Consider the following 20289-nt stretch of genomic DNA (forward strand, 5'->3'; position numbering starts at 1 on the left):
TTAGAGAATGACTTTGCCTATAGAACTTGGTCATATTATGTTGAGGCTTCCTTCTGCTCGTGATCCTAGTTATGCACATCATGCACTCAAGATTCTTTAAAGCTCATCCCATATGAGCTTTTTCAAATCTTGGGCCTATGTGATGGCCATTGTTTTAGGTTCTCACATCTTTGACATGTTGTCCAATAACAACAGGTTGATCTAAGCCTTAGAGAAACTCAATTTAAGAGTTTTTAGCTTGCCTAGAAGAACCTGTATTCTTCCAAACATATTGTCTAGTCTCACCATCCATCATGGTGAAAGACTTGTATTGGCATGTAAGGGTTGCAACATTTCTTAGCTGAACATTCTCATTCCCCTCATATTGATCTTCATGGAGTCCCAAATCTCCTTAGCAGACTTTAACGTCCAAACTTATTTATATTGATTTTTGGATAATGCACAGATTAAAGTATAGCACGCCTTGTTGTTGGGTTGCATTTGATTGAACTCTTTTTGTGTCTAGTCTTCCTTTGAAGTTTTTATCTCTATATCTCTTTTAGTATGATGGGCCATAATTGAGAATGCATGGATTTAATGTACATCTCAATCCTATCCTTCCAGTAGGGGTAGTTTTCGCTTACAAACATTGGTGGTCTTGTAAGAGATCCCTTCCATCTCAGTTACATGGATCTTCCCTGAAGACATGGTGAGGCGCTAAACCCTTTAGAGGTTGAGTTCTGATGTCAACTGTGTAAACAAGCCAAAACACAAAAAGAGATGGTTGAATTGTGTTGTTAATTATTTTGATTTTTTTTGCAATGTATCGTATGATGATACACAATTAGACGATAATTTTACTTGATAGACAATTTATTAAATAACATTTTCTAAAACTTAGTTCATAAAATTTTCTTTCATTCATTAGTGCAATATGATAATATGCAATGAACAAAGATAAAAAGGAGAAATATTTACATTATGATTTTTATAGTGGTTTGTATGATAGCACAAACTATGTCTAGTTCTCAAACAATTGATTGAGTGCAATATACAAATGAGTATTATTTGGATCTTAGTCAATCCCAACTAAAATTGAGTATAATATTGGACCACAACCACTATTGACTAAGATTGAGTATTATTTGGAACCTAACCACTCCTGACTAAGATTGAGTATCATTTCAAACACAACCACTGTTGGTCAAACATAAAGTATTCTTTGGAACCCAACCACCCGTGACTAATATTGAGTATTCTTTAGAATCCAATCACTCTTGGCTTAAACTGAGGATTATTTGTACAACAACCACTTCTTACTAAAACCGAAAGTTTTACAAAGAGTGTGATCTAAAAGATCACATGTTCGCTCAGTAGAAAGATGTAACATCTTATGATGTATACAAAGGTTATTACTTTTCTAGATTGCTAATAGACATGAATGATGTTCTTTCTCACAACTACAAGGCTTGAAAGCTTTTAAGATCTTCTTAACAAAAAAAAGCAATTTCGGATCCACCAATCCGTAATGCAATTTAGGCTTCCGGATTCAACACTCCAGAAAACAACAATTTATGATCTTTTACTTTCCGGAACACCCCCTCATCCGGAAAACACAATTTAATCAATTCCGGAATCATGAATCAAGAATATATTACCGGATCCCGATATCCAGTAGCCCCTTTTGAAATTATAGGTCAAAGTTAATGTTGGAATATTTAAAATTGTGGGGGTGCAGGAAGAAGAAGTCTTTTTTTTTTCTTTTTTTCTTTCTTACAAAGAGTGCAACGGTGATGGTAGTTGCCACGACAATAGTGACAATGGCGACAGTCGCGGCAACAACAATGGTCTGTGTAGCAAAAGAGGGTATTTTAGTCTTTATAAGCATAGTATGAGATGCAATTAGTAATCATGGGATGCAAGAAGAAAAAAACCTTAATTAATGATAGACTGAAGTTTGACTAACAAACTATAAGTTTTTTAGTCTATTCATATAAGTTATAAAGTAGGTCATTGCATTCTACAACCCCATAGTTTGAAGGTGCATCCCCGTGGTGGTGGTAAAAAGACTAAAGTGTTATTGTTTTATATTTATAAAATGTATTTTTAGATATAGAAATACATTTTGGATTGTACAATCTTAAATGCATTAATACATTTTCAATCTGAAAATGCATTTCGGATTACATAATTTAAAATGTATTTTTTACTTTGTATTCTAGAATGTATATTCCAAAATACAAAAATTATATTCTAGATTGTGCAATTCAAAATATATTTTTTATTTTCTATTCTAAATTGCAAAATCTAAAATGCAAATGTGTATTTCGATATGTACAATCCAGGATATAAATAAATTTTGAATTCTACATTCCAAAATACAAAAAAAAATTGATGTTTCACATTAGGTAAGGTATCGAGCAAGAATACACATTGTTGTAGAAAGAAGTTAACTGACCTCTTAGGTGACATGTTGGTGGTTTCCCTCGACCTCGTGTGACTACTCACTTTCAGTGATGTTTTTAGTCTTACGATAGTTACTTTATACACACTCAATTCATATTGTCCATTTCACACATTTACTCAAATGATCAATATTTTAATATATTGTTCATTTTCACACATTTCCATATTTGTTTGTGCAAACCCCGAGCCTTAATTTTGGAATCAACTAATTCATCATGAGTACGAAACGAGAATAATGTGCTTATAGTTCAAATTTGTATCTTGAAATTTTCTATATCTTGGAAATTTTTTGTATCCTAAAATTTTCTCTGTATCTTAGAATTTTCTGTGTATCCTGTAATTTTTTGTTTATCTTCTACTATCCGGTTACTATTTTACTCCTAGTGGAAAGTCTTACTTGATAACTAAAGCAAACTTGATACTAAAGAAAGTTAGGATTTAAGAATCACATTTTAAGCAAACTTGATGCCCAAATATTTTTCAACAAGAAAAACAATCACATTTAAGAATTGCATTTTCTTTTAATGCCCAAATATTTTCAATATGAAAAACAATCCCATTTAACAACCGTATTTTCAACACAACAAGAAGAACAATCACATTTTCAACACAACTCCGAAATATTTTCAACAAGAAAAAGAATCGTATTTTCAACACAACAATATGAACAATCACATTTTCAACACAATAAAAACAAGAAGAATGTTCTTAACTGGAAAAACACAAATGGCATAAAATATAGGCAAAAATTATTTTGCAGATGACAGAAGCACTAAGCAATGGTGAAGCCAAAGTCAAAGAGGGTTGAGCAATGATGAAACCAAAGTCAAATATGAGAGTTGAAAAAGGAGCGATATGTTACATATTTCACCACTAAATGTGAAAAAGAAGACAATGAAGTGAAAGAGGGAGAACTGGAAAAGTGAAAATGGAGAAGAAGAACTAAGCGCAAAAGAAAGGCAAATTTCATCACACTTTCTATGTTAGTTATATTTTAATTGACATAGTAAATACTACAACCTAATTTATTATGGTGGGTAGATTATAATGGTCATAGTAAGTCATCATATATACTTTCTATGTTAATTTTTATTTTAACTGACATAGTAAATATCATGTTATTTATGATTATGTCACTACCTCATTTATTACTACGACTGGATTATAATCGTCATAGTAAGTTATCATAAAATCATATTTTTGTACTAGTGATAACTAGATGTGGTTTTGTGTATTTGTTGTAAGAGAAAAGTGACACTAAGAATACTTGTAAAAGAAAACTAGACTTAACTTAATGTTCGGGTAAACCAGTATAAATATAAATATTAAAGTGTTTATCTACTTCGTCTATGACATTTATAATAACTTTTGATTGTCTTTTGTAAGTTATATGCAAAATCCTTTTTTTGAAACACTTTTGACTATTAGTTCATCACCATGGTCTTACAAAAAATTAAACCTTTTTTTTAAACTCTTTTGACTATTAGTTCATCACCATGGTCTTAAAAAAAATTGCAACAAAGTTTTTAAGTTTTATTCAACATCTCTTTTAATCTAAACAAAATCACTTCTTATTCTTTTTTCTCTCATTTCTTTTTTCTCTCATTTTCATTCTTTATGAGGATCTTAAATCATCCCGTAATTCAAACAAAACCTTAAAGTTATATTGATATTAATTGATGATAAAATATTTTTAATGATCACTAGCATGAACTATTTTTTATAATCATGCACTAATCAATTTAGGAAGTGCCTTTTTTAATATCAGTAAAAGATTACAATAAGATTTTATGAGTGTAAATTTTTTTATGATAAAGAGAAAGAGAAAAATAAAAATAAAGAGTGGAAAATGATATTGTTTGATTAAGAAAAAGAGAAAGAAAAGTTTGTAAAATATGTGAAAGTTTCCAAATAATTTGATTGATATAATAAGGTTTTAAAAAATTAAAAAATGATATTATAAATTAATTTTAATTAAATAATGAATTATTTTATTATTATTGTTTATTCTTTATGTTATGTTATTTTATGTTTATAATTATCTTATTATTATTATTATTTTTAATATATTATAATTTTTTTATTAATACCTTATTATTATTTATAATTTTATTATTATTACTTTAATAATAATAATTTATATTTTATTATTTTTATTACATTATATATTATAACTAATCATATTTATTTTATAATAATATAAATATAAATAAATGAATAATAATAATTAATCATCTAAAAAATATATTATATAATATTTATTACATAATCGATGATCTATTATAATAATCCATTATATAACTACATAGTCAATTATATAGTAAATATTATATTATATTTATACATATACATTTTTATTTTAATCGATTTCGACTCTAAAAGTCACTAACTAACGATCATTTTTCTTGTTGTAATTCTAAAATATTTACTCTTTTACAAATTCAATAATTTGTGCATGCATTATCATTTCAAATTTATAAGATGTTTAGCATTAACACGTGCACACGAAAATTAATTTTGAATTGATTATCAAAAGTATTATCTGCTGTATATTTCTTCTCTTTCTTTTATTGGTTTTTTAATATTTTCGGCATAAGGAAAATATAATTAACATGTGAAAAGTATTTTTCTTTTAGTAATAAAATTAATAAGAAGTATTACATGTTTTTGAATGATTAATATATGTCCTTTTATGACCATTTAACTGTGTTAGAAGCACTAAAAATCCAAATATAATAATATTATACATGTGATAGTGATGAAATAAAAAGGGAAAATTAAGAAAAAGAAATATGAGACACAGAAAAGTTAACAACGGTTAAAGAAAAAGTTTGAAAAATATTGGGTTTAGGATAGTAGGGTTGGAGAGAGGAGAAAGAATAGTGTGTAAGAATTGTTGGATTTAACGCCAGTGAAGTGACCGTCTGTGATGGGAACGGTCAAAGTCGGACAGCGCCGCCCTTGAAAAACAATGTGATTTCCTTGGCGACGCGCTTCCAAAACCCAACATGCAGTTTTCGTTTTTGGGCTCAGCCTTCGTTCTTTCTTTCGAACCCTTCTTTCTGCTGTCTCCTTCTATATATAGACACATTCGTATCAGATAATCCTGGAATCTAATATAGCCTCAACTCTCCTTCCATTTCTCTCTCTCCAACGATTTTAACTTTCTTCATTTTCAACCACTCGTTCAAATCTATTAACTTCTTTCTTTCTCTCTCTCTAATCCGCTTCTCTCCATTTCACGGCCGACATTGCTGCCTTCTCTGGTGTCTTTGGCCTTCAAGGTACTTTTTTTTTTGGGAACTGGGTTTTGTTGCACTCTTGATCTTTTTTTATCTAGCTGAAATGGTTCGTGAGACTTTGGAGATATCGATTTATTGATGTGTGCAATCGTATATGTATACGTATTTTCCCGTTTCGTATTGAATTCGGATCTGGGTTTAACGCAATGGTTTGCTGTAGAAAAGGGTTGTTTGAAAATTTGAGCTTTGGCTTTGTCGTATCAATTTCGTTGACTTCAGTGAAAGCGAGGAAATTGTTACTGGGGAACTTTATTCTGTCTTGTCATTAGAAGTTATCCAATTGTTTCTCCTCTGTATTTTTATAAGTGATGACCAATTTCTTATCCGAAAATCTGTTATTTTTAGTGGAATTTTCATCGAATTGGAATCCAAATTTGTTACAATTTACTTGTTATTCACTTCTTCTATCTTTGTGTATAAATGCTCATATCTATGTCATATTTTCATTGATTGCAAAAAAAAAAATCTTCTTTTGACCTTTTTTTTTTCAAGCGACATTTAGTCTAATGCATAAGTGCTGAGTTTGACTGTATCGAGTTATCTTATATTGCTAATTGTGATCAAATCAAATTTGGAACAGGAAAAAATGGAAGAGACAAAAGCAGACACACCGTTGATGCCACCATCATCGCGGAACCTTCCAGATTTCAAGAAGTCGGTGAAATTGAAGTACGTGAAGCTTGGTTATCATTACCTCATCACTCATGGCATGTACCTTTTTCTTTCCCCTCTGGTGGTGGTCATTGCTGCACAGCTATCAACCTTCTCCCTCAAAGATCTCCGTGACATTTGGGAGAATCTACAATACAATTTGATATCCGTCATTCTTTGCTCCACCATGATTGTATTTTTGTCCACACTATATATTATGACTCGTCCAAGACCCGTGTACCTTGTGAATTTCTCATGTTACAAGCCCGAGGAAGCCCGCAAATGCTCAAAGAAGATATTCATGGACCAGTCGAGGAGGAGTGGGTTTTTCACAGAGGAAAATCTTGAATTCCAGCGGAAGATTCTGGAGAGGGCTGGCCTTGGGGAAAGCACTTACTTTCCAGAAGCTGTTCTCAATGATCCTCCCAACCCTTCAATGCAAGAAGCAAGAAAAGAGGCTGAGCTTGTTATGTTTGGTGCAATTGATGAGCTGTTTTCCAAGACTTTTGTGAAGCCTAAGGACATTGGACTTCTGATTGTGAATTGCAGCCTCTTCTGCCCCACACCCTCACTTTCGGCAATGATTATCAATCATTATAAGCTAAGAGGGAACATAAAGAGCCTCAACCTTGGTGGAATGGGATGCAGTGCAGGTCTCATTTCAATTGATCTCGCCAAGGACCTTCTTCAAGTTCACCCCAATTCCTATGCATTGGTTGTTAGCACAGAAAACATCACTTTGAATTGGTACCCTGGGAATGACCGATCCAAGCTTGTTTCCAATTGTTTGTTCCGTATGGGAGGGGCTGCCATTCTGCTTTCCAACAAAAGCTCTGATAAAAGAAGATCCAAATACCGGCTGGTTGACACAGTTCGCACTAACAAGGCTTCTGATGACAAGTGCTTCGGCTGCGTTATCCAAGAGGAAGATTCCAATGGCAAGATTGGTGTCACTTTGTCAAAAGATTTGATGGCAGTTGCTGGTGATGCTTTGAAAACAAACATCACCACATTGGGACCTCTTGTCCTTCCAATGTCTGAACAACTCCTATTCTTTGCCACATTGGTTGGGAAGAAGCTTTTCAAGATGAAGATCAAGCCTTATATCCCAGACTTCAAGTTGGCTTTTGAGCATTTTTGCATCCATGCCGGAGGCAGGGCTGTGTTAGATGAACTTGAGAAGAACTTGCAGCTGTCCACTTGGCATATGGAGCCATCAAGGATGACACTTTACCGTTTTGGAAACACCTCCAGCAGTTCTCTTTGGTATGAATTGTCTTACGCAGAAGCCAAAGGGAGGATCAGGAAGGGTGATAGAACATGGCAGATAGCATTCGGCTCTGGATTCAAGTGCAACAGTGCAGTGTGGAAGGCTCTCAGGACCATCAACCCTGCCAAAGAGAGGAACCCTTGGATGGATGAGATCCACAATTTCCCAGTTGAAGTTCCAAGGATTTCATCCTTCTGAACAAATGCAGTTTTAAGTATTTTTGGGTCAGCATTAGGTGTCAGCTGTTGAAGTGCTGGAAGGGGATAAGGGGTAGGTCTTGTGCTTGGAGGATAGATCTTGTTCGATATTAAATCTAATTTAGTGGAAGGTCCGAGGCATGAGGTTTGGACTGCTGCTGGGTTTGTCAGCTATCCCTTGCTCTGTAGTAGTGAACTGTAATTAAAATCCTGTTCTGTATTTGTCTGATACATTTACAATTCTTTCCCATGTTGAAATGGAAAAAAAAGTTCATATAATTCTTTAGTTATTAATATCTATCAGTGTCTTTACCATGAGCTACTTGATGCCTTTTCACTTCATTACCATAGTCACCTTTGCAAAGGTGCACTTTACGGTGCCAGTGTGCCAACTAGGGGAAGCTAGCCTAGTATTCTCCTAAGCATAAAAGTCTCTTTCCATTAATGGAGCTCACTAAGTCCTTCAGGCGTCATTTAATAACTTCAAAAGTCTTGTATAAAGTTTGCCTATTGGAGAAGAAAAGTCATGCATTTCAAAATTCAAATTTCACCTACTGGACCATGTATATGTTTTATCAACTCCTCTTAGGTTCATCTTTCAGCAATTACACTTTTCTTGGCCACCTCCAATACATATTGGGAATGCAAGAAAGCTGCCACAACAAAATTGTGATATGCAGAAATAAACACTCCTCTTACCTGATTTTTTGTCTTTCCATATTGCCAAGCCAACCCAAGCACACTTTTATCTTATTTTTATCACAGAGCAAAATTTATAAACCATTCCCCAGATGGAATAAGCCTATTCTGGTCTACAGCTTTTTCCTCCTGCACTCCCATAATTTCTACTTGTACCCCCATAATTTTTAAAATGAACATTTTACCATTCATAAAAGTGACTTCTAGATTACCTATTTCAAAAATATTTTAGCTTTTCAGAACATAATTTTCGGACAATTTTCAAAACAATTTCCAAAATTAAATTTTTAAAACAAAACTTTATGGAACTCATGAAATACATTCTAGAACGAGTTTTTCAAATCATATATGACACCTACTACAATGACTTTTTCAGAAAAAGTTGTCTGGAATACATGAAATACGTTTCAAAACGAGTTTTTTGGGAACAAAGTTTTCAGAATAAGCTTTTCAGAATGTAAATGATAGCTTCCAGAAGGACATTTTCAAAGTAGTAGCGAAGGTAGTAGTAGCGGTGACAGCAATAATGGATGAGGGAGGGTATTTTAATCTTTTCTTCATAGTATGGTGTGCAGGAAGCAAAACCCTAAGATCTATAGTCAAAGGCCCAAGAATTTGAAGTAGGACTACTTGTTTGTGGGCAATTTCTTCATGTACCTCCATAATTTCTTCCCGCACCTCCATAATTTCTTCCCGCACCTCCATAATTATTTTAATCCCAAAAATACCCTTTTACAAATAGTTTTAGATTAAGGGTTGTTGATGTTGGAGGTGCATGAGACTGGTGTTGTGATGTTTGGTGGTTTTGTTGAGAGTTCTAGTGATGATTTGTGGTTGTTTTTGTTGCGTTGTAGTGGTTGATGGCGATATTTTGTAGTGTTATTTTGTAGTGTCGTGGTTGGTGATGGTGTTTTGTGATTGTGATGTGATGAAGTAGTTGATTTTCTTATAAGGTGATAATTTATTTGTTAAATTAAGAATTGAATTACGAATTTTATTATCCGTAAACATTTTGAATGGTAGAATTTGAAATATAAATTTGGATTTTGAATTGTAATATAATATATACATGCCATGTTAAAATATTTAAATAATTATTATTTAGAATTCTAATAATTTAATTGATGTTTTTTAATAAGGAATATATTTAACCTACTTATAATATGGCTCAAGCTTGTTTTATTCATAAGTTGGACTAATTTTTCTTCTATAATTGGTATTTTTTTTTTAACTCAGCCTATTGCAAAGTCATGGTTAGTGAGACTAACAAGTTGGACTAATTTTTCTTCTACAATTGGTATTTTTTTTTTTAACTCAGCCTATTGCAAACACATGGTTAGTGATAGGGGTGGGGACAAAATCCAATCTAGATCCATTCCAAATCTAAATAAATGGATTGAATTTAAAATCCATATTCACTTTAACTAGATCAAATATATTTGAATTTTTTTTCAATCCATTTAAAGTGGATTGAATCTATATTAAATCCACTTTGTTAATTATATTAAATCCACTTTGTCAATTACATTAAATCCATTTTGATATGGACAGAGACTAACTTGGCTCGAACTGGGCCTAAGCCGACTCAACCTGGACACTGACCAACTCGGCTCTACATCGACCCCGATCCAGACGACTCGACATCGGCCCGGGCCCAAACGACTGTACATCGCCTCGGGCCCGAACGACTATACATCGGCTCGGGCTCGAACGACTCGACATCGGTCTGGGCCCGAACGACTCGACATCAGCTTGGGCCGAACGACTCGACATCGGCCCGAGCCTGCTCAACTCGACATCGACCCGGTCCCGTTCGATTCGACATCGTCCCGGGCCCGCTCGACTCAACATCAGCCCGGGCCCAGTCGGCTCGTCATCGGCCTGAGCCTTGTCGGCTCGACATCGGCCTGGGCCCGCTCGCCTCGACATCGACCCAGGCCCGCTCGCCTCGACATCGGCATGGGCCCGGTCAGCTCGACATCGGCCCAGGCTCACTCGCCTCGACATCAGCCAGGACTCGCTCGCCTCGACATCGGCCCGGGCCCGATCGTCTCGACATCGATCGGGCCCGCTCGCCTCGACATCGATTTGGGTTCGCTCGGCTCGACACCGGCCTGGGCATGAACGACTCAAAATTGGCCCGGGCCCGCACGACTAGACATCGGCTCGAGCCCGCACAACTCAACATCGGCCCCGATCCGCACGACTCAACATCGACCCGAGCTCGAATGACTAGATATCGGCCTTGGCCCGCTCGCCTCGACATCGGCCCGGACCCGCTCGCTTCGACATCGGCCCGGGCCCGATCGTCTCGACATCGACCGGGCCCGCTCGCCTCGACATATTTGGGTCCGCTCGGCTTGACAACGGCCTGGGCATGAACGACTCAAAATCGGCCCGGGCCCGCACGACTAGACATCGGCTCGGGCTCGCATGACTCGACATCGGCCCCGACCCGCATGACTCAACATCGACCCGAGCTCGAATGACTAGATATCGGCCTTGGCCCGCTCGGCTCGACATCGGCCAGGGCCCGCTTGGCTCGACATCAGCTCAGGCCCGCTTGATTCGACGTGGACTTGGGTCGACTTTGCTCAACTTGCGCCTTAATTGTCTTGGCTCAACTTAGATTGGGCTAAGTCAAAATCCAACCCAAAATACAATTTGGATAATCCAAAAATGTATCCAATCCATATCTAATCCATATCCAATTAAATGGATTGGATTTAAAATCCAAAAATATGGAATTGGATTTGAGATAAATCCGTTTAAATGGATCAAAACTAATATGGATTTGGATAATTATGGATTGGATTTTGTAATTTGGATTTTTTGCCCACCCTTAGTTAGTGAGACTAACTCATGAGTTCTAATCACATTTATTTACACATTTCATATATTGTTAAAATAATGACACCTATGAAAAAATAGTGAAATAATTGATTTTATTAGCTTAAGAAAAATGAAAAGTGGTGAAAGTCGGGGGATTTATGGGGGTTATCTAATGACTCAATCTTGATCTAGTTGAACCTAATTATATTGGATTGGGTTTTATTTATGATTGCATCAATCCTAACATTCTTGTCTTTTTTGTTCTCTTTCATCATTTACCTATGTTCACTACAAAAAAACGTGTATAATGCGACGGTTATTTTTGCAAAAACTGGCGTTTTTAACCGCCGCATTATACGTTTGTGGCGGTATCGCGTACCGCCAGAATTCTTGCCGCCACAAAGTTTAATGTGGCGGTCATTTGAGAACCGTTGTAGCAGACGCCATATTATGCATTGTATAAAGTGGCGGTTTGAAGCATGTAATTGACGTCAGTTATAAATGTCGTAATTTTAAAACTGGGTAAACCAATTCTAACGTAAATAGTGGCAGTTTTAACCGCCACTTAATACAGTATTGTATGACATTTATACTATACTTTATAACTGTCATAATTCGAATATTAAATATTTAATTTTATTTTTAATATTTATAATAATTTATTTAATTCTATTTTATAATTTGATTTCATAATATTATTTAATTTCATATTATAACTAAATTTCATAATATAATTAAATTGTAACATAAACTAATTTCATAATATAATTAAAATTGCTAAACATAATAATCAAAAGATGACTTCATTTATTCATTGATAACAAAGTTAATAATGTCAAACTAATCCAAACGACAAGTAAATTACATTGTCAAAATATAAATTCTTTCACTTTCAATCCTAATTTGTCTTATTGCCTCCACTTGATCCCATAATATTCTGACTTGATGATGCATCACCACTTCCAACATCCGGTGCCTGGACTAAATTAAAATATGCTTAGAGTTAATTGATAATTTTTGAAAAATAAATGAAAGCAATATTATATTATGAAATTCAAGGTATAATATGAGAGAGAGAAATTATATGAAGGCAATAAAATTGAATTAAGGCAGCTAATAAAAATCAACAATTATAAATCAATTATAATTTTAGGATTTACCTTTAGATTCATGAGAACTGCAACTGTCTAAATAATAAAACAATAACCAAATTAATATCTTAATAATATAGATATTTAAATAGAAAGAGTTTGAACATCAAAGGTCAATAGGGATGATATATACCATGTACATCACACCACTATGCTTCCCTTCCCTAGACCGTACAAAGGGCCAATATCAAATAAAGAGACTTAAGATCATGACTATGGTTGGATGTGTAAATTATATTTAATAGAGAAATAGAAGCATTACATGCTGGACCATGTCATTTAAAATTCATAATCCAGTAATAAAAATGGAAACTCAAAAATTACTAATGGTTGCAAAATCAATCTAATTGTATTCCATGGAAGAAACCATTAATGTTATTCTAATGGTTGCAAAAATTACTAAATCTTGTATGCCATGGAAGAAACAATTAATGTATCAAATCATGATTCAACTCCTAAAATACTTTATGAATAATAAATTGTAATATTCACCAATGACATAAAATTAGCAATATTAATAGTTTTAGAGTAGAATTAAAAAAGAAGCTAAAAAGAGGAAACATGTGAAAGGCAAGGGTTGTTGCAGGACCACATATACCAGCTCCCACAATCACAATATCCGCATCAACATTTTTATCCATCTTCTCCCATTTCCTTCCTATTTAAGATATTTAATTAAGCCTAACATTTAAACTACTTAAAATATTGTTCATAAAGTATAACATTATAATTTTTTTAGAAATGAATTATCAAAAAAGAAATTGTTTAGCCACATAATTTTGGCTCCAGCTCAAGCTACTTCCAACCTAAACCATGCAGTAAAGGAAACAACCAAAAAATGAAAATAAACTAAGAATTGACCATCACTGATCTCCAACAAAAATTCTCATTTCCAAAAAATTCTAAAGTAACAGATATGGAAGAAGTAATAAAATAAAGGTTTTTCTAATAAGTGTCATAGGAGTACTAAGGTTTTATGGCACTCCTTAGCAAATCAAACCCCATAAAATGAATCAGGTATTCTATCTAGAATTTGGAAAGTAAAAGCCTAGACATTTAGCAAACCACATTGATTTGAGCTTAAGAGAGAAGATACTTCAATGGGCAAACATTGGATGGTTGATCGATCATGACATCCTCTGGCTCTGTCATATCCTCAGGCTATCCTTTCCACTTCTTGTAAATGCTAAGGGCCTCAACCATGCCTCCCTGAACATCACACAAAGTTAACTTATGTGCAAATTTTATCATTGCATACCAAATCAATCTCACGTGTAAAACTAAAACTCCCAATATATAGCAAATTAAACCATCAAACATATACACATTTAGTTTAGATTATATATATGATATATCTCAAGATATATGAATGCAAGAGATTAATATTTTTATACCACCAAAATCTAGAAATGGAAACTTAATCACAAACTTAAAATATATATACACAGAAACACAACACGTTGCATGCACACTCTATGAAAAACTTGATAAAGATTAGGATTAATTTTTCACATACCTTTCAATGCACAAGAAGCAAAGCATCTCCTTCCCCATCTTTTTGAATCAATTGTACCTTTGTGCCATAAATTCCACAACCATCAACCCTGAAAACAACCCCCTCCATTCACCATATGTGGCCCCCTCCTGACCCTTAGCACCATTTGAGAAGATGAACAATAGAGTTTGCTAATCACAGGCATCATGCTCATCTTCCAACTCTGGTGGACTCAACAATGATATTAGCTTCGTTCTCATTCCCATGGGATCTCCTCAGGGTTCCTTGGGATTAACAAAAGATTTAATGACATTGTTCATGAAGAAACGAACACTTACAACATAAATATGCAGGGCAAAACAATGGAACACATGAAAAGGGTGAAAAATATACCTATGTCAAAAAAAGTGTAAATCATGATGCTCAGAGTCCTTGTTGGTGACATCGTGATGCTTACAATGTCCCTATTTCTCATTAGAACACCACAAATAATAAAGAGATGGCAGAAGCAAAAACGAAATATGAAACCAAAAACATCAAAACGTTTCCTTCGTGGAATATCCTTACCATACAAACCACACAACTTCAGAGAAAAAAAAATGCCAATGGGTTCTTACCTTAAGAGCGAGGTGCTTATTGCCAAAGGTCGTGATGATGAGATTAAATATATAGGGTTTGGAAATGAAGAACAAAAGAATTGATGGTGAGGGTTTCGAAATTAGGAACTTCAAAATTATATTCAGAAGAAAATACACACAAAAACATAACTTTGCTAGAAAAAATGATCGTTCCACGTACCTGTTGCAACAACGAACCAAGGATTGCGGCGATAATGGCGGCCAAACATTGTGAGAAGAGTGAGAAGGGTGATATGGTTTGCGGTGAGACTGAGAACAGTGAGAGTGAGAACGTTAGCAGTGAGATTGAGAAAAAAGGTTTCAGTGAGAATGAGAAGAGGGTTTGCGGTGAGATTAAGAAGAAGGGTTTTAGTGAGAATGAGAAGAGGGTTTGTGTTGAGAATGTGAAGGGTTTTCGGTGAGAGTGAGAAGAGAAGGGTTGTGGTGATAAGAGAAGTTGAATAGAACGAGAATGAGAATGGTTAGGGTTAGCTGAGAGAGGGGAATACGAAAGAGGGGAAGTTTCAGTGAGAGGGGTTGCGTTGCGGTGAGAAGGGGGTTCAGTGAGGACAAGGTTCGAAGAGGGAAATGTGAGGGGGGAATACGAAAAAAAAGAGTAAAGTTGTATATTTTCGAAGAGGGAAATACGAAAAAGATATTGGGAAAGAGGAAGGTCAAGAAGGAGGGAACGAATTATGGGAGAGCGTTTATTTCGAAGGATAATTATGGCGGTTCTACACGCCACATTTCGAAGGAAGATTATGGCGGTTAAGAAGCTGTCGTATTATACAGTTAATTGTGGCGGTTTTTAATAACCGCCATATTATAACCGCCACCACATACAAGTTTTTTTGTAGTGGTTGTTTGTCTCTATGTCTTTTGCCTCTGTCATTTGTCTTTACCTTTCATTGTCTCTTCTCCAACATAATGTTGTCTTCGAACTTTATTTCAGGTTAAATGTTTTGTATTTCAAATTTAAATTCTTTTAAATGAAAAAAATATTTTCCTTCTCTGTCACCCTCTATCTCCGTGTACTACCTTGCTTATAATTTGTTGAAACAACATCTCTTCCTCACAGGAAGAAAGCACACCAACAATGTGTGTTTCATGATTCTAATGTATTCTTTGCACTTAATTGAGTGAACGTGGTGGGTGGAGCGACAATGTTAATTTGTAATTTTTTTTTATTACTTATTATTATTATATGAAGCAAAGTGTTGATTATTACTGAAATATTTTGATAATTTGTAAATTTCTAGTGTTCAAAAAAATGGAAAAGATCAATTTGTACAAATTTAAATTTGAATCACGATTAATAGCAGAGTTTCCTTCACAACCAGATTCATATGAACCACGCCGGAGACTCAATAGAAAACTTACAAAGGGTTGTATTTATTACAATAGGTAGATGACAATGCAATTTACAAGTAATACAAAAAGTTATACAATGCTAATAATAAAAAGTATGAGACCACTAACTTGCTGCATTTCATAGTTCTTTGAGTACCATAATATTTGAAGCTTTGATCTGTGTCCAATATTGACTTATGGTGATAATCAATGTTTTAAATATTTGCAAGCTGAATTACATGAAACAAAAAAGATTGAATCGGGCATGGAAACTATTATTTCTCCCCTTTTCTTTTTTCATTTGTTTATAATGTGAATAAAAAATAATATTTTTTAAATGCTTAAGTTTTTAGAGTTGTATAGTTTGATATTAAATACTACTACTCTTGGGACTACTCCTAGTGGAAACTAAAAATATTAAAATATAGGATCACTCTTTCTACAAGTACAATTTATTTTGTCTTTAAATTTTTCACATTTCACTCGTAAGGCAGATTCTCCCTGCACCATATCATTTTGGACTGCACCCAATATACACAAAAAAAAAAGACTAAAATATCCTTAATGAAATGAAAATTAGGGTTTAGATAATATGTGCACCCAACCCACACCCAACTCACTCAGCAGCCTTGCACCCTTCATTCTTATTCTTGCCGTAACTGTGGCTGCCGGAACTCGAAGCAGCATTAAGACACTGTGACGACAGCAAATGAAGCCACCGGAGAAGGAGATGAAGTCACCGGAAAAGGATTGAAGCCACCGACGAAGCCACCAAAGAAGGAGACAAATCGCAGAAGGTGAGTTTTGAGGTTGCCAGTGAGTTCCGCACTTTTATCTTGAAAGTGTAAAAAGAGAAGAATGTCACATCGATAATCTTTGGGAATGTTGGTGTTAAATGGTTGAACTGTTATTTTGGGAATCTTTTTCACTTGCCAACCATGTTTTGGGGATATCTATGATAAACACATCCAATTAATCGTCAAGGGAATTTTGGAAAGAGTGCATCCATTCAATGGAGGAGTTTGAAGAAATTTATACTACTTCTGTTGTGCAAGGAACAAGGAGTGTCGTATACAGATTTGAACCATTGCCTACCCCTCAAGAGATAGAGGAAAGACCAAGGCCGTACACATGCTCGGATGCTTTAACATGTTAATGTTGTTGATGGTTTTTGTGTAAGTAAAAGTCTTTTAGTCCAAACTTTTAATTGTGAAAACTCAGAAGTATGTCGTTGCGCGCCCGTATGCTTAGACAGATGTGTTATCTTTAGGCAATTTGGTTTATGATTTATCATCTGATATTCATTCTTTGCCTAATTTTTGGAGATAGAGTTCCAAGTTTGATGTACAGTTGCAGTGGTAATGTGTTGTTTTGAAATATATCGACTTACTATTTCCATTTCCAAATTAAATTGAACTGAATTGTTTCATAACTAAATTACAAAACAAATTGAATTAAAAAGTTTTAAATTAAACTATTTCGATGGCTTCGTCTCCTTCTTCGGTGGTTTCAATCCTTCTCCGGTGACTTCAATTGATGTCGTCGCGGTGCCTCTGCTGTTTTCGAGTTTCGTTGCTGCAACAGTCACGACAAGGACAAGAATGGAGGTGCTTGGGTTGCTTTGTGTTTAAGTTTCCAAGCTTCTGTGCGCTGCCTCACATTGACAACAGAAAAATTAAGGGTGCAAGACTGCTGGGTGGATTGAGTGTGGGTTGGATGCACATTTTACCTAAACCCTAATTTTCATTCATTAAGGATATTTTGGTCTTTTTCTGTGTATATATTGGATGCAATCCAAAATGATATGGTGCAGGGAGAATCTGCCCACTCGTAAACTAGATCTTACTAATAATTAGATTATATTTTGTTTAGTGTTTCACAGTTTAGAAAGACTTCATGTATCAAAATATTGTGACTTTTATTTGAACTTTAGATTATATTTACTTTATGATTATAACTTATTTAAAAAAATTATGAATAAATTGTTTTATGTTTTTCTTTTTATATCTTGAATTATGTTGGACAAGTTTGTTAAAACTTTACTTATTAACTTACTTGAAGTTTTGAACCAATTTTTATAAATATTGCATTATTTTTTTAATTAGGTTGATACTTAAAAATTATAATTTTTTTTAAAAAAATCTTAACCTAATCTGATCCAACTAACTCACTGGGTTGGATTGAATTTCTTAAAAAAAAATGAAAAAATCAAACTCAATCCGATATTTTTTTAGTGAGTAATGGATTTTGCCAAATTCTACTCAACCTAATCCACAGCCGCAAATTCTAGTTTTTACTTTCCTTATTTTGAAGTCTAATATGTTAAAATTTATAAGTTTAATAAATTTATGGCCTTACATTATAGGTTATGAAAATCTTAGATTTAATTTCTAGCAATTCATTAATAAATTGTGTATCATTTTAACATTTTTTTAATTGAGAATATAATTCAATCTTCAACAATTTTGTAAAAATATTCTATTACTAGATTTTGAGTTCCACAATAATTAATCTTTTTTTTTAGTATTATGAGCTCTCATCTTATTATTAAATAATATATCAATGTGCGTGAATTGTCCAGAAAAAATTTCGTAGGAACAAGTATTGAGATATTTCTTTTTTTAGAATAATAAGAAAAAAAAAATGAACAATCTTGATACAAGAACTTTAATCCAATTTAGTTTTCTTTCAACTTTGTTCATAATTCAGGTAATTTAGGATGTTGAATGACTTTACCAAATTCAACACTTCTATATTACAATGAAAATTAACGTTAATAATTATTGTTCATTTATTTGTAAATTAATCCAAATACATTCAACCATGTGGGTTGAAGGAAACATTCATTGTGATTTTGTCTTGTAGAAAAAAATTATGGATATTTATTGCAGAAGAAAGGGTAACACTGACATGAAAAAAAAATGTGTTGAAGCTATGAAAGAGGAATTTACTCGTGTTAGAGGTAAATTAGTATTTTCGTTTCATTTTCAAATGCCTTTTGTAAAGTGTCATTCTCATGTATCTTATTTTGGGACAATGTTGGGGTGCAATTGCTTTCATGGAGTAGGGTGTAATGGTCCAATTTATTTGTTTAGTTCGTCTTACTTTGTAATTTGAACTACGATTTTTAATTAGGATTATTGAATTAGAATTTTTAATCAGGGTTGTGAATCAAGTTTTTGAATTTAGAATTTGTAAATAATCAATAATTAAATAATAATTTGATGGTTTAAAGTTATATCTTTATTGTAGGATGTGATTTACTATTACAATCCATCATAAAAGAACTTGTAGTAGAGAACTACATGCACAATGAGACAGATATTGATGAAGTGAAGAATTATAATAGGAATAAGTGGTCTATTGTGGAAGTGATAAGCATTTTGAAGGAATTTTGGTGTCAATATAGAGTATAGACTTTGGTGGAAAGGAAATGATGTCAACCTAGAACATAAGTTTTAGGAATTCAATACTAATGCACGTGCTTTAGAATTATATGATTATGCAATTCATAATAATATCTGATTCATATTTTTGTGGAACATCTCTCTTTCCTAATTTTGTAATTGAGGAAAAATTGATTAGATTGTTGTGCACGGTAATAATGAATTTTTTATTTATTTTTTAATTCGGACAACATGGTGTGCATGAAAAGGATGATGTGTTAGGAGATGAACATGATTAGGGATGACAATGTAGGGTGCAAGAAGATGAACATGATTAAGGTTGACAATATGGAGTAAGTTGTGTGGGTCAACTCCCAACTTTATAGGAAAAAACGTAGGATATACTAACTATGTTAACATGTTAAGTCACTTAGACTCGTTTTGCATAACTTGTCATTTGTCTACTTACGGGCGAGACAGATCAATCCACATAATATTTTATTTATTTCAATTCAAGGTATTATCCAATATTATTAAAATGAAACAATAATAATTTCGTTTTCGAAGTTAACATAAAATCACAATTAACAAAAATAAATAAATAAATAATAAATTAAATTTTTTTTTTTGAATGCATTAAAAAATAAATATTTTAATGTTTAAAATAGTTAGAAATATAATTAATGAATAAAGAAATGAGTTTTTACAAAATAAAAAAAAGTAATAAATTTAAAATGTTTAGTTTAAAAATTATTTTTTTAAGAATGAAGAAAATAAAAAATTAAACTCTACCACAACATAAAAGTTGAATCTATAAACATAAATTAATATTTATTTTTATTATTATTGATGATGTAATCATGTTAATTTCAAGTAAAAAATACAGGATATAAT

At 33.5% G+C, this 20289-nt stretch overlaps 1 protein-coding gene and 1 long non-coding RNA gene across 3 annotated transcripts; one reads left to right on the top strand and one right to left on the bottom strand.

The window, feature by feature from the left end:
• The first annotated feature begins 5248 nt into the window (after window positions 1–5248).
• On the top strand, window positions 5249–8144 carry LOC137821834 (3-ketoacyl-CoA synthase 11-like). Its single transcript, XM_068626606.1, has 2 exons — window positions 5249–5729; window positions 6328–8144. Exon 2 carries the CDS (start codon window positions 6334–6336, stop codon window positions 7864–7866), a length of 1533 nt encoding a protein of 510 aa, XP_068482707.1. The 5' UTR covers window positions 5249–5729; window positions 6328–6333; the 3' UTR covers window positions 7867–8144.
• A 4039-nt stretch (window positions 8145–12183) lies between these two features.
• On the bottom strand, window positions 12184–15287 carry LOC137822834 (uncharacterized). Of its 2 annotated transcripts, XR_011082998.1 has the most exons (6): window positions 14841–15287; window positions 14436–14506; window positions 14064–14326; window positions 13644–13756; window positions 12557–12583; window positions 12184–12372 (listed from the first exon to the last, which is right to left on the bottom strand). It is a non-coding gene; the product is annotated as an uncharacterized lncRNA (long non-coding RNA). The 2 variants fall into 2 exon arrangements; XR_011082999.1 differs by lacking the exons at window positions 14436–14506; window positions 14841–15287 and having other exon boundaries at window positions 12184–12377; window positions 14064–14303.
• Between the last annotated feature and the right edge of the window lie 5002 nt (window positions 15288–20289).

This window comes from Phaseolus vulgaris, chromosome 9 (genome assembly GCF_000499845.2).
Source record: "Phaseolus vulgaris cultivar G19833 chromosome 9, P. vulgaris v2.0, whole genome shotgun sequence".
NCBI lineage: Eukaryota > Viridiplantae > Streptophyta > Magnoliopsida > Fabales > Fabaceae > Phaseolus > Phaseolus vulgaris.